The following is a 24,928-nucleotide window of genomic DNA, read 5'->3' as shown; positions in this document are numbered from 1 at the left end:
GAGACCATCCTGGCTAACACGGTGAAACCCCGTCTCTACTAAAAATACAAAAAACTAGCCAGGCGAGGTGGCGGGCGCCTGTAGTCCCAGCTACTTGGGAGGCTGAGGCAGGAGAATGGCGTGAACCCGGGAGGCGGAGCTTGCAGTGAGCTGAGATCCGGCCACTGCACTCCAGCCTGGGCGACAGAGCGAGACTCTGTCTCAACAAAAAAAAAAAAAAAAAAAAAAAAAAAAAGAGTTCGAGACCAGCCTGCCCAACCTGGGCAACATGGTGAAACCCTGTCTTTACTCAAAATACAAAAATTAGCTGGGTGCAGTGGTGAACACTTGTAATCCCAGCTACTTGGGAGGCTGAGGCAGAAAAATCACTTGAACCTGGGAGGCGGAGGTTGTGGTAAGCCGAGATTGCGCCACTGCACTCCAGCCTGGGCGACAGAGAAAGACTCCTCTCAAAAAAAAAAAAAAAAAAAAATCATAAGGCAGAGAAAGTATATTTACTATTCATTAAGTGGAAGTGGATCATCATAAAGGTCTTCATCCTCATCGTCTTCACATTAAATAGACTCAGGAAGAGGAGGGGTTGGTCTTACTGTCTCAGGGGTGGCAGTGGGGCAAGAAAATCTGTATAAGTGAACTCTTACAGTTCAAACATGTGTTGTTAAAGGTCAACTGTAGTTAAACAACTGAAATCACTAGGTCCCTGTTAGATGGCAGTCATGTAATCAAAAAGTAGTATAGTACTATACTATAGAAAGTCAAGAACTGCTAGGCATGGTGGCTCATACCTGTAATCCCATAATCCCACTACTTCATGAGGCCGAGGTGGGCAGATCGCTTAAGCTTACAAGTTTGAGACCAGCCTGCCCAACATGGTGAAACCCTGTCTCTACAGAAAATACAAAAATTAGCCAGGCGTGGTAGCATACACCTGTAATCCCAGCTACTCAGGAGGCTGAGGTACGAGAATCACTTGAACCTGGGAGGTGGAGGTTGCAGTGAGCCAAGATTGTGTGCCATTGCATTCCAACCTGGGTGACAGAGCGAGACTGTCTAAAAAAAAAAAAAAGAAAAAGAAAAAGAAAGTCAAGAATGAAGAACATAAGAATAGTGATACCTATTTCCTACAGTTATTGGGAGGATTAAAATATATATTTATATACATATATATGCATATATATATGCCTGAAACAGAACCTGTCACAGAGTTTGAGCATGTAGTAGATTTTAGGGGTTTGTTTTTTTTTTTTGTTTTTTGTTTTTTGAGACAGAATCTCGCTCTGTCACCCAGGCTGGAGTGCAGTGGCTCGATTTCGGCTCACTGCAAGCTCCGCCTCCCAGGTTCACGCCATTCTCCTGCCTCAGCCTCCCAAGTAGCTGGGACTACAGGTGCCTGCCACCACGCCCGGCTAATTTTTTTGTATTTTTAGTAGAGGCGGGGTTTCACCATGTAAGCCAGGATGGTCTCGATCTCCTGACCTCGGGATCCACCTGCCTCGGCCTCCCAAAGTGCTGGGATTACAGGCGTGAGTCACCGCGCCCAGCCACGTTTTATTTTTTTTTTGAGATGGGGTCTTGCTCTGTGGCCCAGGCTGGAGTACAATGGCGTGGTCTCGGCTCACTGCAACCTCCGCCTCCTGGGTTCAAGCGATTCTCCCACCTCAGCCTCCCTATTAGCTGGGATTACAGGCACCTGTCATCATGCCTGGCTAATTTTTGTATTTTTGTAGAGACAGGGTTTCACCATGTTGGCCAAGCTGATCTTGAACTCCTGATCTCAGGTGATCTGCCCACCTTGGCCTCCCAAAGTGCTGGGGTTACAGGTGTGAGCCATCATGCCTAGCCTAGTTTATTAAGAATGAAAGTTCTGGCCAGGCGCGGTGGCTCAAGCCTGTAATCCCAGCACTTTGGGAGGCCGAGACGGGTGGATCACGAGGTCAGGAGATCAAGACCATCCTGGCTAACACAGTGAAACCCCGTCTCTACTAAAAAAAAATACAAAAAAATTAACCGGGTGTGGTGGCAGGTGCCTGTAGTCCCAGCTACTCAGGAGGCTGAGGCAGGAGAACGGCGTGAACCCAGGAAGCGGAGCTTGCAGTGAGCCAAGATCAAGCCACTGCACTCCAGCCTGGGCGACAGAGCGAGACTCCATCTCAAAAAAAAAAAAAAAAAGAAAAGAAAAGAAAAAGAATGAAAGTTCTTGCAATGAAAGACTTGTACTACAGCCTGGCCAACAGAGCAAGACTCTGTCTAAAAAAAAAAAAAAAAAAGAATGAAAGTTAGCTGGGCACAGTGGCAGATGCATGTTATCCCAGCAAGGTTGAGGTGGGAAGATCACTTAAGACCAGCCTGAGTAACATAGCAAGACCTTGTCTTTAAAAAAATAAAAAATAAAAATAAAAAAGAATGAAAGTTGCAAGCCAATAAATGGCTTTACTAATCTGCCTCCTCATTTTGTAGTGGGGTCAAAGGTGTTAATGAAGAAGTCCCTGTTCAAAGCCCTCTTGTCTGCCACAATCACTTTTCCTTGTCCTGTATACTTGTCTCTAATAAGAGTAACATAATCTGATCCTATTAATATTTACTTCATGTTTTCCTGCAGGAAGTTGGAAATCTGTATGACATGTTCCACACTCGTAACTCTTTACACCGTAGAGCTTATCAACACAAAGTTGGCAACATTATTGATACAATGTAAGAAACTTGATTGTCATTTCCCTATAAAATTTTCCTTGATACTTGGCTAGAGTATCATACTAGGCTCAACTAGACATTTCTAGATAAGTTCAAGTAAATATTAAGTGATCAAATTTAAAATGGTTTCCTTAAAGAAAAAAATCTAGCATAGAGTTAATTTAGTTGGAGGAAAAGGAGAGAAGTGGATAAAGGGGCTTAGGCCAGACATGAAGCGGCAGTGCTGAGATCACCCAGGACCTCGGCACAGCTAGTCACTTACGTACCAGATATTAGTCATCAGCAGAATGGGAGGTAGGACGTGAATATTTGAATTCTGAGATTAATGACAAAAATTAACTTTAAGGATTAAGATTAATGTCTATTTGTATCCTGTCAAATATTTATCAAAATTAGTACCAAATGGTAAAACCAACAGCAATTTTACCTCTTCCTAACCCAGTCAGAACCATAGCAGAAAACTGTACAGCCAGGTCTCCCTGTGACTCAAAGATTCCATGAGGAGTTATCAAACACTGGGTGTGAGCCAAGTTACTTCTTCCATGTCTCTAAAATAGCCTTAAATTAATTAACCCTTCATGTTCGTTTTCACATTTGTGTTGAGGAAGTTTAGCTTCATTCCTATTTTTACCTATCCTTTGTCATGAGCAGATTACTTGGAGTACATTCTCCTATTTGTATGTTAATACTTTGGTAAGAGTTTTTGTTGTTGTTGTTGTTTTGTAATTCAGAGAGATCTAGGTTCAAAGCCTGGCCCTGTTTCTTCCTAACTTGGTTAAATCAAAATTTACTTCATTTCTGCATCTATAAAATGAGGGCTGAATACACCTACCTTATTGTTGGGAAGATTAAATAAGATGGTGAATGTAAAGCCCTGCCACAGTGCCTGGAACACAGTAAGCACGGTAGCTCACAGGTCACCAAGCACAAATTTGGTATGGTGGAGAAGCAGTTGTCTTTAGAACATTGTGCCTCGTTATTTTATTTCCCTAAAGTAGAAAGATTTCCTTAAGTAAGACATAAGGCAAATATTCAAAATTTCTCATAAGCATAAATTTTTGCAAAATGATTTTTAGGATTACAGATGCTTTCCTCAAAGCAGACGACTATATAGAGATTACAGGTGCTGGAGGAAAAAAGTATCACATTTCTACAGCAATTGATGACATGGAAGCCTATACTAAGCTGACAGGTAAGAAGTAACAGGTAACATAGATGGTCCATCTCAGATAAACTATAAGATGTCCTTGAATTGCCAGTGAGTTATTTTTCTTTCTTTTATTTTTCATTTTTCAAAATAACTATTTAATTTTAAAAAAAGAAAGAAAGGGTCTCACTATATTGCCCAGGCTTCTCTCAAACTCCTGGGCTCAAGCGATCTCCCTGCCTTGACCTCCCAACGTGCCAGGATTACAGGTGTGACCCACTGTACACAGCTGGTGGAAGGATTTTAGCTTCCCAAGTAATTATCTCCTTTTGAATTTGAGTTTTATTTCTGTCTTGTACCGATAAAGTGACCTTGATAAAGGGATTTGACCTATCTGAATCTTTCATCTGTAAAATGAGGGTAATGATACCTAGTATACAGTTTTGTTGTGATGTTTAAATGAGGCATAGCACCTAGTATAGACTTGACACATAAGTACTCAATATACATTATTTAACTTTTTTTTTTTTTTCCTGCAGATGGAGTCTTGCTCTGTCACCTAGGCTGGAGTGCACTGGTGCAGTCTTGGCTCACTGCAACCTCCACCTCTTGGGTTTCAGCAATTCTTTTGCCTCAGTTTCCTGGGTAGCTGGGACTACAGGCATGCCCCACCATGCCCAGCTAATTTTTGTATTTTCAGTAGAGACGGGGTTTCACCATATCGGCCAGGCTGGTCTCAAACTCCTGACCTCATGTGATTCATCTGCCTTGATCTCTCAGAGTGCTGGGATTACAGGTGTGAGCCACCAAGCCTGGGCCATTATTTAACTTTTTAATTTAATTTTTATTTTTTTATTTATTTTGAGACAGGATTTTATTCTGTCATCCAGGCTGGAGTGCAGTGGTGCCATCATAGCTTATTGCAGCCTCAACCTCCGGGGCTCAAGTGATCCTCTTGCCTCAGCCTCAGCCTCAGCCTCAGCCAAGTAGCTGGGACTATAGGCATGTGCTACCACACCTGGGTAATTTTTTCAATTTTTGTAGAGACAGGGTCCCACTATGTTGCCCAGACTTGTCATTATTTAACTCATACCTGGACTAATATTGAACACCAAAAAACTGACTTGACCATTTAACATTATTTTCATTACAAAAACACAAGATGCCAGGAACATCTATCCACACTTCTGCAGAAACAAAATCTGCAGCTTAGTGTGGAAAGGTTCTTTTTTTTTGAATGTGGGACAGAGTTTTGCTCTTGTAGCCCAGTCGGGAATGCAATGGCACGATCTCGGCTCACTGCAGCCTCCACCTCCTGGGTACAAGCGATTCTCCTTCCTCAGCCTCCCGAGTAGCTGGGATTACAGGTGCCTACCACCACGCCCAGCTAATTTTTTTTTGTATGTTTAGTAGAGACAGGGTTTCACCATGTCAGCCAGGCTGGTCTGGAACTCCTGCCTCGGCCTCCCAAAGTGCTGGGATTACAGGCGTGAGCCACTGCACCCAGCCACAGCTAGTTCTTTACTGTGGGAAAGTATTGACTGAGATAAAGCAAAAGAAGTAAAATGAAAAGTATATACCAGTCAGAGTTCTTAGTTACAAATTATGAAACTGTTTAACTAAAAATAAAATTGGGCCAGGCATGGTGGCTCATGCCTGTAATCCCAGCACTTTGGGAGGCCAAGGAGGGCAGATTACCTGAGGTCAGGAGTTCGAGACCATCCTGTCCAAAATTGTAAAACCCTGTCTCTACTACAAATACAAAGATTAGCCAGGCATGATGACGCATACCTGTAATCTCAGCTACTCAGGAGGCTGAGGCAGGAGAATCGCTTGAACCCAGGAGGCAGAGGTTGTAGTGAGCCGAGATCGCACCACTGCACTCCAGTCTGGGCAACAGAGCAAGACTCTGTCTCAAAAATAAATAAATAAATAAACAAAAAATAAAAATAAAATTGGAAAGCAATCACATAGCTTACAGAATCCGTGGAAAGGTTGGAGGCTCTGAAAATGGAGAAAAACAACAGAAGCTAAGTGACCTAAGACACAGCCAAATCACTCTACCATAGCTTCCTGCCTAGAGTGCTACTTCTGTGGCAGCTGGATTCTATTTGCTGCACACTGACAAAATGAAACCTAAACTATCTCCTCCTAAACTGTCTTTGAAGAACCAGTTTTTTAAATTACCAACCCCATGCAGATTGTTATTTCTGTAAAGTATGATAAAAATGAATTACTAGAAAAATGAAATGGGGGGAAAAGGCATGTAAAATACAAGCCCAAATTTTTATTATTCAACTTGACAGACTTCACATTACCTTTCAGTAAATTCAATCAAAAGATACATAATAGGCCAAACAAGGTGGCTCATGCCTATAATCCCAGCACTCTAGGAGACCAAGGCAGATGGATTGCTTGAGCCCAGGAGTTTGAGATCAGCCTGGGCAACATGCTGAAACCCTGTTTCTATAAAAAATTTAAAAATTAGCCGTGATGGTATGTGCCTATAGACCCAGCTACTCAGGATGCTGAGGTTGGAGAATCACTGGAGCCCAGGAGGTAGGGATTGCAGTGAGCCAAGATTGCACCACTGCAGTCCAGCCTGGGTAACAGAGCAAGACCCTGTATCAAATAATAATAATAATAGAGAAAAAAATAAAAAATTAACTTACAAGAACTATATACATTGTTCTTTAAAATATATATATATAAGGCTAGGCAGGGTGACTCATGCCTATAATCCCAACACTTTGGGAGGCTGAGGCAGGTGGATCACTTGAGGTCAGGAGTTCAAGACCAGCCTGACCAACATGGTGAAACCCTGTCTCTACTAAAAATACAAAGTATTAGCTTGACGTGGTGGTGGGTGCCTATAGTCGCAGCTACTCAGAGACTGAGGCACGAGAATCACTTGAACCCAGGAGGCGGAGGTTGCAGTAAGCCATGATCGCACCACTGCATTCCAGCCTGGATGACAGAGCGAGATTCCATCTCAAACATGAAATAAATAAATAAATAAATAAATAACATAAAAGTAAAAAAAAAAAATTGAACAAGTTGAGGATACTTTTAATTTTCATTCATAGTAATGCAAGTGATGCTACATTTTAAAAAGTCAGCCGGGCACGGTGGCTCACACCTGTAATCCCAGCACTTTGGGAGGCCAAAGCGGGCGAATACGAGGTCAGGAGTTTGAGACCAGCCTGGTGCCTGTAATCCCAACTACTCCGGAGGCTGAGACAGGAGAATCATTTGAACCCAGGGGGCGGAGGTTGCAGTGAGCCGAGATCGCACCATTGCACTCCAGCCTGGGCAACAGGGTGAGATTCTGTCTCAAAAAAAAAAAAAAGTCATCTTTATCCAGGTGTGGTGGCATGTGCCTTTAGTCCCAGCTGTTCAGGAGACTGAGGCAGGAAGATTAATTTTTTCAAATTATATTTACATTTATTTAAACTAGCTTTTGATTTAGCTGGGCATGGTGGCATGTGCCTATAGTCCCAGTTACTCAGGAGGCTGAGGCAGGAAGATTGCCTGAGCCCAGGAGGTCAAGGATGCAGTGAGCCATAATCATATACCACTTCACTCCAGCCTGATGACACAGTGAGACCCTGTCTCAAAAAAAAAAAAAAAAAAAAAAAAAAAAAAAATTTAGCCAGGCATGGTGGTGCACATCTGTAGTCCCAGCTACTCAAGGGCTAAGGCAGGAGGATGCCTTGAGCACAGGACTTTGATGCTGCAGTGAACTATGATCACACCACTGCACTTCAGCCTAGGCACAGAACCTGACCTTGTCTCCTTAAAAAGAAGAAAAAAAACCAAAAAGGCCAGGTGAAGTGGCTCACACCTGGAATCCCAGCACTTTGGGAGGCTGAGGCGGGTGGATCACTTGAGGCCAGGAGTTTGAGACCAGCCTGGCCAACGTGGTAAAACCCAATCTCTACTGAAAATACAGAAATTAGCTGGGCATGGTGGCACACACCTGTAGTCCCAGCTATTCAGGAGGCTGAGGCAAGAGAATCACTTGAACCTGGGAGGCAGAGGTTGCAGTGAGCCAAGATCACACCACTGCACGCCAGCCTGGATGACAAAGCAAGACTCTGTCTCAAAAAAAAAAAAAAAAAAAAAATTGCACAGGGATATATATATGGAGAAAGTGCATGCAGAAAAACATTAACAATTGTTGAATTTAAGTGAAGGATATTTTATTTTGAAATTTTTTAAAATAAAAATTGGGAGAAAATGAAAGAAAGGAAAAATATTTCTTCTACTCTCATCATCAAATGGGACACTTAAAAAATCGTTTTATTATTATAGAAATTTACAAAGTACCTGTCACTTAGCTTCAACAGTTATCAACACATGGCAGTTTTGCCTCATCTCCTCATCTACCCACTCATGTCAAACACTGGACTATTTTGAAGCAGATCCTAGACATAATTTTGCTTGTAAATATTTCAGGACCATTCTCTTTTTTTTTTTTCTTGAGATAGTGTCACTCTGTCACCCAGGTGGGAGTGCAGTGGCGCCATCTCGGCTCACTGCAACCTCCACCTCCAGGGTTCAAGCAATTCTCCTGCCTCAGCCTCCTGAGTAGTTGGGACCACAGGCATGCACCACCATGCCCAGCTAATTTTTGTATTTTTGGTAGAGGCAGGGTTTTGCCATGTTGGCCAGGCTGGTCTCGAGCTCCTGACCTCAGGTGATCCACCTGCCTCGGCCTCCCAAATTGCTGGGATCACAGATGTGAGCCACAGTGCCTAGCCACCATTCTCTTTTAAAAACAAAATAAAACATGTCAACAATAAATCCATACACATTTATGTGCCCATCACCCAGCTCAGCAGTCATCAACTCCAATGCAGTCTTATTTCTCTCTATCCTTCCCCACTCTCTGGACTGCCTGGAATTAAATCCAAGTCATTGACAGGAACTTTTATTTTTGAGACAGAGTCTCACTCTTGTTGCCCAGGCTTGAGTGCAATGGCGCAATCTTGGCTCACTGCAACCTCCACTTTCCAGGCTCAAGCAATTCTCCTGCCTCAGCCTCCTGAGTAGCTGGGATTACAGGTGCCCGCCACCACACCCAGCTAATTTTTTTTGTATTGTTAGAGACGGGGTTTCACCATGTTGGACAGGCTGGTCTCGAACTCCTGACCTCAAGTGATCCGCCCGCCTCAGCCTCTCAAAGTGCTGGGATTGCAGGCATGAGCCACTGTGACTGGTCAACTGGAACAGTTTTAAAAGATTTTTTCACTTAAGTATTTAAAAAAATTTTCTCATATTGCTAAAATAATAATGTACCTGCCTGTTAAGATCTTTTCAGTAGAATAGCATTATGTAATTCTTTAACTCTGTGTTTTTATTTTAATGTAACTGAAATGTCATCAAATTGGCAGATAACATTTTTCTGGAGATTTTATACTCTACTGATCCCAAATTGAAAGATGCACGAGAGATTTTAAAACAAATTGAATACCGTAATCTATTCAAGTATGTGGGTGAGACCCAGCCAACGGGACAAGTAAAGATTAAAAAGGTGAGTTATCAGGCATCTTTCCATTAGTGAAAGGTTACCTCTGTCCTCCAAGAGGAAACCACTAACCTATCGTGATACTATGACTCTGTACTAAGTGCTTTACATTTACTCTCATTTAATCTTTACAGCAGTGCAGGGGTCTTAGGCCTGTTTTACAGATAGAGAAACTAAGGCTTCACTGAGATTAAATAACTTGCTCATGAAAGCATATTTAGCCAGGATTCAAAAGCCAGGTCTAACTTAACTCCAAATCTTTGCTCTCATCCAGGAAGTGAGAGTGGGTCTCTAATTTTGGCTAGATTCAAGCATGGGAAAATGAATATAAGGGAAAGGGACCTCCAAAGAAAGTGCCTGCATGAGCTTCATTGAGGCTGTGGTGACCTGTTGTAATGACTTGGTTCCTTCACAGGATATCAGTCTCCCAGATGGCACATACCTGTCTTCTTTAACTCAAATAACTATTTTCACCTCCTACTTGTTGAAGAGTTTCTCTTTGCCAGAAAGTATAATATGCAAGTCATACTTATAACCACATCCTACCTCAATAATTTCTTGGGTTATACTTCCTCTTGTTGTACTAATAGGTTAATGCCACTCTTTTTTTTTTTTTTTCAAAATGTGAATTTTTTTTTTTTTTTTTTTTTTTTGACAGTCTCACTTTGTCACCCAGGCTAGAGTGCAGTGGCATGATCTCAGCTCACTGTACCCTCCACCTCCTGGGTTTGAGCAATTCTCCTGCCTCAGCCTCCCGAGTAGCTGGGATTATAGGCACCCGCCACCACGCCCAGCTAATTTTTGTATTTTTAGTAGAGACGGGGTTCCACCATGTTGGTCAGGCTGGTCTTGAACTCCTGACCTCATGATCTGCCCACCTCGGCCTCCCAAAGTGCTTGGATTATAGGCATGAGCCACTATGCCTGGCCACTTTTTACAATTTTTTATAAAAATCGCTTTATTTGTTTAACGGGTGACATTGGTAGGAGCTATATTTGTTAAGGATATCTCTAATCATTTTTCTTAGTTAGGTGCCATTTTCATAAAGAGAACCTGTTTGTGGCATGAAGGCTTAATGACGAAAAATGGATTCCAACATGAGGAGTCTTGTGTTTTCCAGGAGGACTATGAATCTCTTCCAAAAGAGGTTGCTGCTGCTAAACCCAAAGAATTGCTGGAAGTAAAACTGGAGGCTGAAGATTTTATAGTGGATGTAAGTAATTAGTCCAGTAATAAACTGAGTGAATAATTTTTTAACGATAAAGCACCCACCATTATAAAAGTAGTACGTGTTCATTATAATTACTTAGAAAAATGCAGAAAGATAAAAGGAAGTCATCTGTGCCCTTACAAAGAGAACCAATATTATTAACCACAAAAAAATTTGATTTGTGATATTTTGCCATTATTTTTAATATAATGGGGTCATGTGATTACATTGTCTATATTAAATTTTTTTTTTTTTTTTTTTTTTTTTTTTTTTTGAGACGGAGTCTCGCTGTGTCGCCCAGGCTGGAGTGCAGTGGCCGGATCTCAGCTCACTGCAAGCTCCGCCCCCCGGGTTTACGCCATTCTCCTGCCTCAGCCTCCCAAGTAGCTGGGACTACAGGCGCCCGCCACCTCGCCCGGCTAGTTTTTTGTATTTTTTAGTAGAGACGGGGTTTCACCTTATTAGCCGGGATGGTCTCGATCTCCTGACCTTGTGATCCGCCCGTCTCGGCCTCCCAAAGTGCTGGGATTAGAGGCTTGAGCCACCGCGCCTGGCCTAAAAATTTTTAATTACACAAGTAACACATTTTATTTTTTTTTTGTTGCCTGCATACAAACACAGAGGAGAAAGTTGTAGGGCCAGGCACTGTGGCTCACGCCTGTAATCCCAGCACTTTGGGAGGCCAAGGTGGGTGGATCACCTGAGTCAGGAGTTCGAAACCAGCCTGGCCAACAAGGCAAAGCCCCGTTTCTAGTGAAAATACAAAAAAATTGGCCAGGCTTGGTGGCTCGCGCCTATAGTCCCAGCTACTCGGGAGGCTGAGGCAGGAGGATTGCTTGAACCCAGGAGGCAGAGGTTGCAGTGAGCCGAGATCACGCCACTGCACTCCAGCCTAAGCAGCAGAGTAAGACTCTGTCTCCAAAAGAAAAAGAAAAAGAAAAGAAAAAAAGAGCTGGGCACAGTGGCTCATGACTGTAATCCTAGCACTTTGGGAAGCTGAGGCGGGTTGATCACAAAGTCAGGAGATTGAGACCATCCTGGCCAACATGGTGAAACCCCCATCGCTACTAAAAATACAAAAATTAGCTGGGTGTGGTGGTATGTGTCTGTAGTCCCAGCTACTCAGGAGGCTGAGGCAGGAGAATCACTTGAACCCGGGAGGCGGAGGTTGCAGTGAGCCGATACCACGCCACTGCACTCCAGCCTGGGTGACAGAGCTAGACAGCACTGCACCTCAGGCCAGTAGTCTCAGCAGATTACACCCTGGACCTTATCAACATTCAAAACTGCCCTCCCTGTAAAATCACTAGTTTAAACATACTTTTCTCTGTCCACAAACCCCTTTCCTCCTCATCCACGTTTTCCTAGCTCATCAGGCCCTCTAGTTTATTGTGTCCTCACTTTCTTCGAGCTTGTCAGTGGCCTTCTATTTTCATTTCTTTCCACATGTAGGCCGGGTGCAATGGCTCATGCCTATAATCCCAGCACCTTGGGAGGCCAAGGAGGGTGAATCACTTGAAGTCAGGAGTTCGAGACCAGCCTGGCCAACACGGTGAAACCCCATCTCTACTAAAAATACAAAAAATTAGCCAGGCGTGGTGGCGCACGCCTATAATCCCAGTTACTTGAGAAGCTGAGGCAGGAGAATCGCTTGAACCCAGGAGGCAGAGGTTGCAGTGAGCTGAGATCACACCACTGCACTCTAGCCTGGGCAACAGAATGAGACTCCATCTCAAAAAACAAACAAAAAAAGTATCTTGGATATTGTGATACAGTAATTCACTCATTTTTCTGCAGTTACCCTCAACTCTCTTTTCCTTCTTTGCATCTACCTAGCAGAAGGCCATACAACCTAGATGAATCAAATCTAAACATCTCCACACCTATACCTGGACACATAAATGCTCCTGGATACCATCACCGTACAGGCATATCTATAAATTCCCGGTCACGAAACTAAGCTGGGCCGTCTGGCAGGCTTAGTGTGATTCTCCGAGTCTCTAATAATCATTTCAGGCCAGGCATGGTGGCTCACGCCTGCAATCCCAACACTTTGGGAGGCTGAGGCGGGCAGATCACCTGAGGTCAGGAGTTCGAGACCAGCCTGGCCAACATGGGAAAACCCCATCTCTACTAAAAATACAAAAATTAGCCAGGGATGGTGGTGGGTGCCTGTAATCTCAGCTACTCAAGGAGGCTGAGGCAGGAGAATCACTTGAACCTGGGAGGCAGAGGTTGCAGAGAGCCAAGATCCTGCCACTGCACTCCATCCTGGGCAACAGAGCAAGACCCCCATCTCAAAAAGTAATACTAATAATAATCATCATCATCATTTCAAACTGTCCTCCCTCCTCTCAGAAATCCAACCATGCTTCCCACCTCCAGCTATATTCACCCTCATGAATAACCTAACCTTTGACTCTTATTTCCAAGATAACCTATAGGACATTAAGTAGCAACTCCTTACACCTTTCTCACCAAAGAAACAAGCCTGCCTCCATCGGCAACTGTATTCAGTATTCCCATTTGTATACTGGGGAAACAGCTTTGTTCTTGTCAAAGGCTTAGGGTAACTCTACTTGTGTTCTAGAGAAGTATTGTCCTATAGAACTTTCTGCAGTGACAGAGATATTCTTGGTCAGTGCTGTCCCTTTTCATAGCCACTAGCTGCATGCAGGTGTTGAGCACCTGAAATGTGGTTGCTGTAACTGAATAACTTCATTTTTTATTGTATTTAGTATTATTTGTTTATTTTTTAGAGACAGGGTCTCGGTCTGTTGCCCAGGCTGGAGTGCAGTGATGTAATCACAGCTCACTATAACCTAAACTCCTGGGCTCAAGCGATCCTCCCACCTCAGCCTCCTGAGTAGCTAGGACTACAGACACATGCCACCATGCCCAGCTAATTTTTAAATTTTTTGTATAGATAGGGTCTCACTCTGTTGCCCAGGCTGGTCTCAAACTCCTGGCCTCAAGCAATCTTGCTGCCTTAGCCTCCTAAAGTGTGGGATTACAGGCATGAGCCACTACACCCAACCAATGTTAGTTTAAACTTTTGTTTATTTTGAGACAGGGTCTCTGTCTGTGTCCCAGGCTGAAGTGCAGTGGCATGATCATGGCTTGCTGCAGCAAAACCCCATCTGTACCAAAAACACAAAAATTATCCAGGTGTGGTGGTTCATGCCTGTAGTCCCAGCTACTTAGGAGGCCAAGGTGGGAAGATCACTTGAGCCCAGGAGGTGGAGGTTGCAGTGAGCTGATATCGCACCACTGCACTCTAGCCTAGGCGACAGAGCAAGAGCCTGTCTCAAGAAAATCATGAACACCGCACTGCTCTTCACCCCTCTCCTCTTTTTCAGGGTCAGACTCATCTTCCCTTACCTTTCTAAGGTACCAAATTCCTCTCCAGGTACTTCTTTCTTGCTGTCTTTTTTTTCCTTTATATTTTTATTTTATGTATTTTTTAAACTGACAAATGATAACTGTCCCATTTTCATGGGGTACATAGTGTATATAAATGTCTGATGATCAGATCAGGGCAGTTAGCATATGCATCATCTAAAACATTTATCATTTCTCTGTGTTGGGAACATTTAATATTTTCCTTCAAGCTATTTAAAACTAATAGGCTGGGCACGGTGACTCATGCCTGTAATCGCAGCACTTTGGGAGGCCAAGGCAGGCGGATCATGAGGTCGGGAGATCAAGACCATCCTGGCCAACATGGTGGAACCCTGTCTCTACTGAAATAAAATAAAATAAATTAGCCAGGTGTGATGGCACGCACCTGGGAGGCTACTTGGAGCTACTTGGGAGGCTGAGGCAGGAAAATTGCTTGAACCCGGGAGGCGGAGGTTGTAGTGAGCAGAGATGGAGCCACTGCATTCCAACCTGGCGACAGAGAGACTCCATATCAAAAATAACAAAAAGACTGTGTAATAGGTTACTGGTAACTAGGCCGGCCGTGGTGGCTCATGCCTGTAATCACAGCACTTTGGGAGGCCTAGGCGGGTGGATCACTTGAGGCCAGGAGTTTGAGACCAGCCTGGTCAACATGGTGAAACCCCATCTCTACTAAAAATACAAAACTTAGCTGGGCGTGGTGGTGCATGCCTGTAATTCCAGCTACTTAGGAGGCTGAGGCAGGAGAATCACTTGAACCCAGGAGGCGGAGGTTGCAGTGTGCCGAGATTGTGCCACTGCAGTCCAGTCAGAGCAACAGAGCAAGGCTCTATGTCAAAACAAAGGAAATTACTGTTAACTATAGTCATAGTCATCCTACAGAACTATAGAACCCTAGAACTTACTCCTCCTATCTAGCTGTAATTTTGTTTTGTTTAACGTCTTGCCTCCTCTGAACAGCGAAACTTCTAAAAGTTGCCTTGTCTTACTTTTTTTTTTTTGAGGCAGAGTCTCACTGTGTCACCCAGGCTGGAGTGCAGTGGCCTGATCTTGGCTCACTGCAACCTCCACCTCCTGGGTTCAAGCGATTCTCCTGCCTCAGCCTCCTGAGTAGCCAGGACTACAGGTGCCTGCCACCACATCCAGCTAATTTTTGTATTTTTAGTTGAGATGGGGTTTCACAATATTGGCCAGGCTGGTCTTGATCTCCTGACCTTGTGATCCGCTCGCGTTGGCCTCCCAAAGTGCTGGGATTACAGGCATGAGCCATCACGCCTCTTACATTTCTGTTTCTTATTTTCTCCTGAACCTTTTTCTCTGTTACCATCACTATACTCTCTCCAGGATCTCCAGTGACTTCAGAGTTGCTAAATCCAGGAGATAGTTTCAGTACTCTCTGCCTCTGAGCTGTTTCTTCTGCCTGCAATTCTTTTTCTTCCCACCTAAGCCTGTTTGTTTCTTGCTCACTTAGTAAAGTCACTTTCCCAGGAAAATGTTTTCTCCGGGCACCCTAGGCTACATCAGGTACCCTGTTAGAACATTTCAAAGTACCCTTTGCTTTTCAACTGTGGTTGCATACTTTTATAATTATTTGTTGAACTTCAATCTAGGGCTGCCTGGTTTGTGGGGGCTAGAATTTTCTTTACTTATTTATTTTTGGAGGCAGAGTCTTGCTCTGTTGCCTAGGCTGGAGTGCAGTGGCGCAATCTCAACTCACTGCAACCTCTGCCTGCCAGGTTCAAGCAATTCTTGTGCCTCAGCCTCCCAAGTAGCTTGGACCACAGGTACATAACACCATGTCTGGCTAATTTTGTTCTGTTTTGTTTTGTTTTGTATTTTTGGTAGAGACAGTGTTTCACCATGTTGACCAGGGTAGTCTCGAACTCCTGGTCTCAAGTGAGCCACTGCGTTCGGTCTGGGATTTTATTTTAAAGTGTCCTTGTTGTACCTGTAGTGTCTACCTGTATCTGTCACATAGCAGGGATTGAGTTTACACCATACTTAGATTGAACACACAAGTACATTTCCCATTTTTCCCCAGATTTCAATACCAAATCCCTAAGAGTGATCATGAACCAGTTATTTTTATTCCATCATGAGTCACCTTATCAACATTCTTACTTCCGAATCCCCAGAAGGCTCTATTCCATTTCTTTTTCTTTTCTTTTTTTTTTTTTTGGGTGGGGGGCACAGTCTCACTCTGTTGCCAGGCTAGAGTGCAGTGGTGCGATCTCAGCTCACTGCAACCTCCACCTACCAGGTTCAAGCAATTCTCCTGCCTCAGTCTCCCAAGTAACTGGGGTTACAGGTGCATGCCACCATGCCCAGCTAATTTTTGTATTTTTAGTAGAGACGGGGGTTTCAGTATGTTGGTCAGGCTGGTCTCGAACTCCTGACCTCATGATTTACCTGCCTTGGCCTCCCAAAATGCTAGGATTACAGGCCTGAGCCACCCTGCCCTGTAATCAGGTGGCCTCTGTTCCATTTCTTGTTATGCTCCTACAGCCCTGAATTCAGTTCTCCTGGTTGCTATATGATTACTTATGTATTGCTTTTATTTAGGTTATCAACATGGATTATGGAATGCAAGAAAAGAATCCAATTGATCACGTTAGCTTCTATTGTAAGACTGACCCCAACAGACCAATCAGGATTACGAAAAACCAGGTAACTACTTAGGCAAAACAAATATACTGTAATGGCATGTAGCAAATCTTTATGGTAAATTAGCATTTTGTATGCAAACTAGGTTTTAAGGCATATCTTTGCAATTAAAGTGGGCCTGGCACAGTAGCTCATACCTGTAATCCCAGTGCTTTGGGAGGCTGAAGCGGGAGGATCACTTGAGACCGAGAGCTTAAGATCAGCCTGGCTAACAAAGCGAGACCCCATCTCTACAAAAAATAAAAAACTTAGGCATGGTAGCTAATGCCTGTAGTTCCAGCTACTTAGGAGGCTGAGGTGGGAGGATCGCTTCAGCCTGGGAGGTCAAGGCCTCAGTGAGCTGTGATTGTGCCACTGCACTCCAGCCTGGATGACAGGGAGACCTTGTCTCGAAAAAAAAGAAATAGTTAGGAGCCTAGGGACCAGCTGGTATCTCCAATGTGTGAATTCAAGGTGATAGTGAAATCTCTTCATTTTAAAAAGGTTTCACAACTTCTGCCAGAGAAATTTGCAGAGCAGCTGATTCGAGTATATTGTAAGAAGATGGACAGAAAGAGTTTGTATGCCGCAAAACAACACTTTGTTCAGTGGTGCGCAGACAGAAATTTCACCAAGCCTCAGGTAGGTGGCCTGTTACTCACAAACTTCGCACAATTTTTTATTTTTAAGTAAAAACCAAAAATAATTCTATCTGCTGAAAAGTTCCCATTTCAGTTGTAGTCACTTGGTTATGGTTTTGAAAATAAGGTCTTTCACTTTCTTTCCTTTTAAAATGTCTGAATCTGTGTCACCAGTGATTTCTTCCTACAGGAGTTGGGAATGGATACTGTTTAGCATTATTGTCCTAATAAGAAAAGATACAAACGTGAACATGTAAATAATGCTTTCTAATGTTGTTCACCAGTGGCCCTGCAAGGTTGTTCATAGTGTCTCCATCTTTCAGAGGTTACCAAAGCTGAGTAGTTAACTTGTTTAACATACAATTGATAATAGACTTCATGTTTCTAAACCTGGTTACTTCTGTATATTAGTTAGCTATTTAAATTATCAAGAATGGGAGTAGAGGGAAGAGGAGCCAAGCCACAGTTGCCAACCCTGTAGAGAATGTTGTTAAAATTGTCTGTTACTGACCTACACATAGTAGGTGTCTGCACAGACAATGTGGCCAGTTGGCATTTATTGACTGAATGAATGAATATAATTGGCAAGCAGGGAAACAGTGCTTTACTGCCTAGTCTGGAACTCTCCCTCACACCTCCCTCCCTGTGTGTCAGGTGCTAAAGGGAACAAAGTATAGGGTGAGACATGAAAGCATAGCTGAGGATGTCGGTGCTGGACTGGATTATGGAGAACCTTGGATAATTGGCTGGGAGATTTTTTTCTCCGTATAGTGGGGAGAGAATCACTGAGCACATTCAAGAGTTGCCATGCACTATAGCATCTGCCTGAATGTGTGTCAGCTCCAACTAGAGTGAAACCCGAGGGAATAAGAGTAGAATTGTCCCTTGGCATCTGTGGGGAACTGGCTTCAGGACCCCCATAGACCCCACAGATAGAAAAATCCATGGAGGCTCAAGTGCCTTATATAAAATGGTATAGTGTTTGCATATGACCTATGCATATCCTCTTTTATACTTTAAATATCTCTAGATTACTTATAAAACCTACTACAATGTAAATCCTATGTAAATAGTTGTTAATACTGTATTGTTTAGGGAATCATGACAAGAAGAAACTCTGTACATGCTTAGTATAGACACAGGCATCCATGTCTCCCCCCTCACATTTTCTATCTACAGTTGGTTGAATCTGCCCATGGATGCAGAGGGTCAGCTGTATGTCTGTCCTAGGTACTGTGAAATTAAATCCCTGAAACTAAATCACTGAGCACTCTAGCTGCAGATAGACTGAAACTTGGAGAGGCTGGAAACAGAGAGTCAAGAGAGGCTATTAAAGTTTGGCTGTGTCATGATAACTACTATAAATTTGGTACATTTACTCACTGAGTGAGTATTTTGCCATGCCCTTGTTAGGTGCCTGGAACAGTACGTAGATAGACAGTTCCTAATAACCCATGGATCCCATTCAGGTTGGGGATAACAATCTAGTTGGGGATAATAATAATTATTAATTTTGCTCCATAAATTAATAATTATAGGAGCATGGTAAGTACTTTGGGTGTAGGGTGAGTACACAGTCTTAGAGGAGGAAAAGGAAGATTTAGCTGGTCTTGGTTGGTCAGGAAAAGCTTATTTAAAGAAGGGCTTATAAACTGAGACCTGAAGGTTGAGTAAGGAGTAGTCTGGGTTAAGGGCTGGCAGCAGGAGGTGGTGGTAGGGGAGGGGTTGAGGCATAGACACCACAGGGTTAATTCGGAAGATGAGAAAGAACATGGTGCATTTCAGGAAGGAGCATAGAGTGTGGAGGTGTCTGGGGCTTTATGCATGGTCCTGTCAGCCAAGAGCAGTAGGGAGCATTGGCACTGAAGGGTTTTAAGCAGGAAAGTGACATATTTGTTTACATTTATAAAATTCACTAGAATTGAAATTAGAATGAGTGTAAATAAAAAAGTTGGCTATATGCTAGGCATGGTGGCTCACATCTATAATCCTAGCACTTTGGGAGGCTGAGGTGGGAGGATTGTTTGAGCCTAGGAGTCTGAGGGTGCAGTGAGCTATGATCACACCACTACACTCCAGCCTGGTTGACAGAGCAAGATGCTGTCTCAAAGAAAGAAAGAAAGAAAGAAAGAAACGTGGGTAGAAATAGAGATGAGGCCGGGTGCGGTGGCTCACGCCTGTAATCCCAGCACTTTGGGAGGCCGAGGCGGGTGGATCACGAGGTCAGGAGATCGAGACCATCCTGGCTAACATGGTGAAACCCCGTCTCTACTAAAAAATACAAAAAATTAGCCGGGCGTGGTGGCAGGTGCCTATAGTCCCATCTTCTTGGGAGGCTGAGGCAGGAGAATGGCGTGAACCCAGGAACCAGAGCTTGCAGTGAGCCGAGATTGCTCCACAGCACTCCAGTCTGGGCGACAGAGCAAGACTCCATCTCAATAAAAAAAAGAAAGAAAGAAAGAAATAGAGATGAGTTTAAAGACAAATAAATACTGTCGATTTTGAAATAGACCTTTAAGAACAAGTATCGGGCAGGCGCGGTGGCTCAAGCCTGTAATCCCAGCACTTTGGGAGGCCTAGACGGGCGGATCACGAGGTCAGGAGATCGAGACCATCCTGGCTAACACGGTGAAACCCTGTCTCTACTAAAAAATACAAAAAACTAGCCAGGCGAGGTGGCGGGCGCCTGTAGTCCCAGCTACTTGGGAGGCTGAGGCAGGAGAATGGCGTAAACCCGGGAGGCGGAGCTTGCAGTCAGCTGAAATCCGCCCACTGCACTCCAGCCTGGGCGACAGAGTGAGACTCCATCTCAAAAAAAAAAAAAAAAAAAAAAGAACAAGTATCACAGCAATAGAATGACTTTTTTTTTGAGATGGAGTCTCACTCTGTTGCCCAGGCTGGAGTGCAGTGGTATGGTCTCAGCTCACTGCAAGCTCCGCCTCCTGGGTTGAAGTGATTCTCTTGCCTCAGCCTCCTGAGTAGCTGGGACTACAGGCACGCAACACCATGCCCAGCTAATTTTTGTATTTTTAGTAGAGACGGTCTCACCATGTTGCCCAGGCTGGTCTTAAACTCCCGACCTCAAGTGATCTACCTGCCTCGGCCTCCCAAAGTGCTGGGATTATAGGCGTGAGCCACCACGCCTGGCCTAAATGATTGCCTTTACTGAGATCAGGAGTTCGAGACCATCCTGGCCAACATAGTGAAACCCCATCTTTACTAAAAATACAAAAATTAGCCATGGTGGTGCACACCTGTAATCCCAGCTACTTGGGAGGCTGAGGCAGGAGAATCACTTGAACCCTGGAGGTGGAGGTTGCAGTGAGCTGAAATCGTGCCATTGCACTCCAGCATGGGTGACAGAGCAAGATGCCATCTCAAAAACATAATAATGATAAATTTTTAGAATACTGTTTTTAATGGTTCTATCATGTCAGATCCAATGTGGTTCAACAGAAGAAATTTAACATAGGGGATGAGATACAAAAGTTTTGGCAGAGCTAAATGAGTACAGAGGACGGTGATTCAAAAGCAGGAAGCTGCTACCACCTCTAGGATAGGAGAGACCAAGGGAGCAGGTGGGAGTCCCGGAGCTGGGGCCACCTGCAGAAGCTAGAACCACAGAAGAGTCACTGCCACTGCCACTCGTGCCAGAGGAGGTAGGGAGAGAAATAACCTGATTTCTCTGCCCTCTTCTCACCTCGTCTCCCACCAGAGAGACCAAACCTAACTGGAAACCAGCAGGCATGGGAGCTGAGAAATGTAATTTACCGGAGTAGCTCCGGTGAAACAGAGTAGGGAGAGGAGGAGTGAAGAATGGATCTGAGAGCAAACAGGCAGATGAGGAGCACGAATCCTCCTACCAGCATTGTATTCCTGACACAACAGAACCTCTCCAAGATCCTGCATCCTCTCGTAACCAAAGAGGATCTACACACAAGTTCAGAACAGTTTAGCATAGAGTCGAGTATTAGGAGGCCTTGCTTCTTCTTACCTCTATGGTTTCAGGTCATTGTATCACCTCTCTTTGGATCTCTCCCTTATTTTGGGTGGAGGAGGTCCTTTGGCTGGAGCCTATGCTGATGGGGCCAACGTTAGAGCTTTGATGCAGAGAAAAATTTAAATTCTGCAGGTACATACTGTCTTTTCTCCCCTTCTTTGCCATCTTGTAGGCCTGGGCCATTTATCGCAGAGGGGCCCAGGCGAGAGAGAACCTGGGGGTTCAGTGCATCCTGTCTTTCTCCTGGGCAAACAGGACAGGGTTTGTGCTCCGTGAAGGAGGCCATAGAGGTGGGCAGTGGTATGCTGCTTCCGGTCATCTCTGCAGAGGCCAGTGTCTGTTTTCATGAAGGCTCTTCCTGCATAAGACTGTAGTGTTTCTAATTTGTCCCAAGCACAGGGCATATGTAATTTGGAGTTTCCCTGGAGTGAGGACACCTAGAAGCAATCTATATGCAAGATGAGGATGTGCGCACCTGAGACTTTCACTCACAAATAAGATGATGGAAACTGGCTTTTCTCTGTTCTCTGTTTTTCTCTCTCCTCCTAATAGGATGGCGATGTTATAGCCCCACTCATAACACCTCAGAAAAAGGAATGGAACTACAGGACTTCAGTCCAAAGTCCAACTTGCCTCCGAGAAGCATCCAAAAGCAGACTCCAGCTTTTTAAAGATGACCCAAGGTGAATGTCTGCAGTCGGCTGTTTACAAACTCCCTCCCCAGCACAATTCATTTAGGGGCTTCACTCATAGAATTCTGCAAAATTATGATAACTCATGCTTTAATTTTGTAATTTGAATGTACACGCATGCTGACGCTAAGTAATTTTTAATCAAAGAAATAAGATGGTATTAGGCAAATCTTACTATACTATGAAAAGTATTACCTTGCCTATTTTTAATATTACTAAAGTCTTTCTCCTTCAGTAGTCTATTTTCTTAGAATAACAACTCTTTTATCTACTCTGAACTCTCTTTTTTTTCTTTTTTAAAAGACAAGGTTTTGCTCTGTTGCCCAGGCTGGACTCGCACTTTCCTGGGCTCAAGCGACCCTCCTGCCTTAGCCCCCCAAGTAGCTGGAACTATAGGCACCTGCCACCACACCCAGCTTACTCTGAACTTTTATGACGGATGATTGTTTTTTGTTTTTAATGTAGAAATGAGACAAGGGTACAAATTGGAATTAGAAGTTGACATTGTCATAGACAAACATGGCTAAAAACAAAACATCAAATCCTGCCCCGGTGAAGAGTTCCCTGTCACTTCAAGTTTGAGGATAGTCCTCTTCAAGCATAGGCGAGAAACACCTCCCCTCACCCTTTTAGCCCCCTTACAAGGTGCCAGGTTGGGGTAAACAGTTGTAGATGATGGCCAGGAGTGGCCTCCAACACACTGGTGAGAGGCCTGATTAGGTTTTGGGGAAGATCTGAGAGCTCAGGCCTCCTCATGAGTGGAGCCTAAAGCCGCCTCTTGTTGGGAGATCCCTACCCCCAGTGACAGAGGAATCCCCCAAACTAGGCTGTGCCCTGGCTCCATGGCGGTTCCAGACCTGGGCAGTGCCTTTGTCTCCTGAATACTCACTCCCCTGGTCCAGAGGGCCTTCCCACTGCCCAGCCTGGAGAAAGCCTCCCCTGACCTGCTCTCTGAGTATCCTGGAGAGCTGGCCAGAGGCCATCACAGGCACCATCCTCAGAGCTCCTCAGACCTGGGACTTTGTTTTTGCTGGTTCAGTGCATTTTGTGTATTTAAGAGCAAACACTAGCCGGGCGTGGCGGCGTGCGCCTGTAGTCCCAGCTACTTGGGAGGCTGAGGCAGGAGAATCACTTGAACCCGGGAGGCGGAGGTTGCAGTGAGCCAAGATCATGCCATTGCACTCCAGCCTGGGTGACAGAGTGAGACTCCGTCTCTAAAAAAAAAAAGAAAAAAAAAAAGTGCAAACACTGCACTGCCTGTGCGGAAATTAGTGACTGCCCAGTGGGTTCCAGGCTCCCCTAGGTAACTTCGTTTTCCCAGCAGTGGAGGGGGCACCACCTTGGTGGGGCAGTGTCCCTGTGCCCAGGGCACACCTTATTCCCAGTTCTATAGCAATTCACCAAGAACAAAGTCTGCAGGGCCAGGTGCAGTGGCTCACGTCTGTAATCCCAGCACTTTGGGAGGCCAGGGCAGTCGGATGAGGAGATAGAGACCATTCTGGCTAACATGGTGAAACCCCGTCTCTACTAAAAATACAAAAAATTAGCCAGGCGTGGTGGTGGGCACCTGTAGTCCCAGCTACTTGGGAGGCTGAGGCAGGAGAATGGCATGAACCCAGGAGGCGGAGCTTGCAGTGAGCTGAGATAGAGCCACTGCACTCCAGCCTGGGTGACAGAGTGAGACTCCATCTCAAAAAAAAAAAAAAAAAAAAAAGTCTGCAGTTAGAGCCAAAGCTGGTGGTGGCCAGAGGGTGCTGAAGATGCAGGCTAGTGGGGATGGGAGCCATGAGCCCCGAATGTCTTCCGCTCTGGTGCTCCCCGGACTAAGCCTCCCTGGCACACTGGGAGTGAGGGTCAGCCTGAGCGTGTAGGGGAACTCAGACCACAGGCCAGCAGATTTCCCAGCAGTCTGTCACTGGCCACCGTGTAGCCAGATTCTGTTCCGTCCACACTGGGGTGAAGAGTACTTGGAATGTCTGCCATCCTGTATGATCACCCCACCCCCCCACCACCCCCGCCCCCACCCCCACATTCCATCTATCAGTAGATAATAGGGGTTGGTTACAATTCATAAGAGAATAGTTAAAACCGTTCTCTTCTCATGCCTACCATGGTATCGGGGCGATCTGTTCACATATGGGCTCAGCGACGCACAAGTGAGGTCAGCCATGGCACTAGGTCATTCCCACTTTAGCCAAGGTGCCTCAGGAATGTCATATTGTGTTAAAATCATTTTATTTCTGTGTATCTTACCTTTAAATTATTGTGGTTTACTCTGAGTTTCTGTAGTCCTAATACTGTGTCACTGTGCTGTCTGTGAAACAACTTGAATGGATTTTGTTTGCATCTTTTGTTACACGTAAGGCAGCTGTACTTTATGTTCTTTGCAACTGTTTTCATTATGATAACTCTGCGCTATTTACAAGGTTACATTTTCCTTAAGAAACATCTTGGCCAGGCGAAGTGGCTCACGTCTGTAATCCCACCTGTAATCCCAGCACGTTGGGAGGCCGAGGTGGGTGGATCACTTGAGGTAAAGAGTTCAAGACCAGCCTGGCCAACATGGTGAAACCCAGTCTCTGCTGAAAATACAGAAATTAGCCAGGCGAAATTGTGGTGGTGTGTGCTTGTAATCCCAGCTACTCGGGAGGCCGAGGCAAGAGAATCACTTGAACCCGGGAGGCGGAGTGTGCAGTAAGCCAAGATCACTACTGCACTCCAGCCTGGGGGTCAAGAACGAAACTCTGTCTCAAACGAAAAAAAAAAAAAGAAGGAAAGAAACATCTTCGCTATTTGTATAAAAATGGAAATTTTAACAGCTTAGCCTCTAGAGAGTTACTGAACGTGGTTACCCTGGGAATGTAAATAGAACTGCAAATTAAAATGGCCACTTCAACTGGATAAGGGAAACAGCTGCAATAAAGCTTCGTGAATGTATCTCCATCTTGAAAGTTGTGTTCTACAAAGTTTTC

The 24,928-nt window shown here is 44.5% G+C and overlaps 1 protein-coding gene across 2 annotated transcripts in view; it reads left to right on the top strand.

The window, feature by feature from the left end:
• SAMHD1 (SAM and HD domain containing deoxynucleoside triphosphate triphosphohydrolase 1) overlaps positions 1-22,193 on the top strand; it is a 75,083-nt gene extending 52,890 nt beyond the window's left edge. For both annotated transcript variants that reach the window (XM_030914206.1, XM_010355318.2), the window contains 7 exons: positions 2,600-2,691; positions 3,768-3,883; positions 9,235-9,374; positions 10,489-10,581; positions 16,543-16,647; positions 17,128-17,265; positions 21,817-22,193. In XM_030914206.1, coding sequence (XP_030770066.1) covers positions 2,600-2,691; positions 3,768-3,883; positions 9,235-9,374; positions 10,489-10,581; positions 16,543-16,647; positions 17,128-17,265; positions 21,817-21,951 — 819 coding nt within the window. In that variant the 3' untranslated portion in view covers positions 21,952-22,193. The remainder of the gene's footprint in view (positions 1-2,599; positions 2,692-3,767; positions 3,884-9,234; positions 9,375-10,488; positions 10,582-16,542; positions 16,648-17,127; positions 17,266-21,816) is intronic.
• Positions 22,194-24,928: the final 2,735 nt, after the last annotated feature.

Source organism: Rhinopithecus roxellana, chromosome 13, assembly GCF_007565055.1.
Source record: "Rhinopithecus roxellana isolate Shanxi Qingling chromosome 13, ASM756505v1, whole genome shotgun sequence".
Taxonomy (NCBI): domain Eukaryota; kingdom Metazoa; phylum Chordata; class Mammalia; order Primates; family Cercopithecidae; genus Rhinopithecus; species Rhinopithecus roxellana.
The sequence above is the reverse complement of the archived record's forward strand: the minus strand, read 5'-3'. Positions and strand labels throughout refer to the sequence as shown.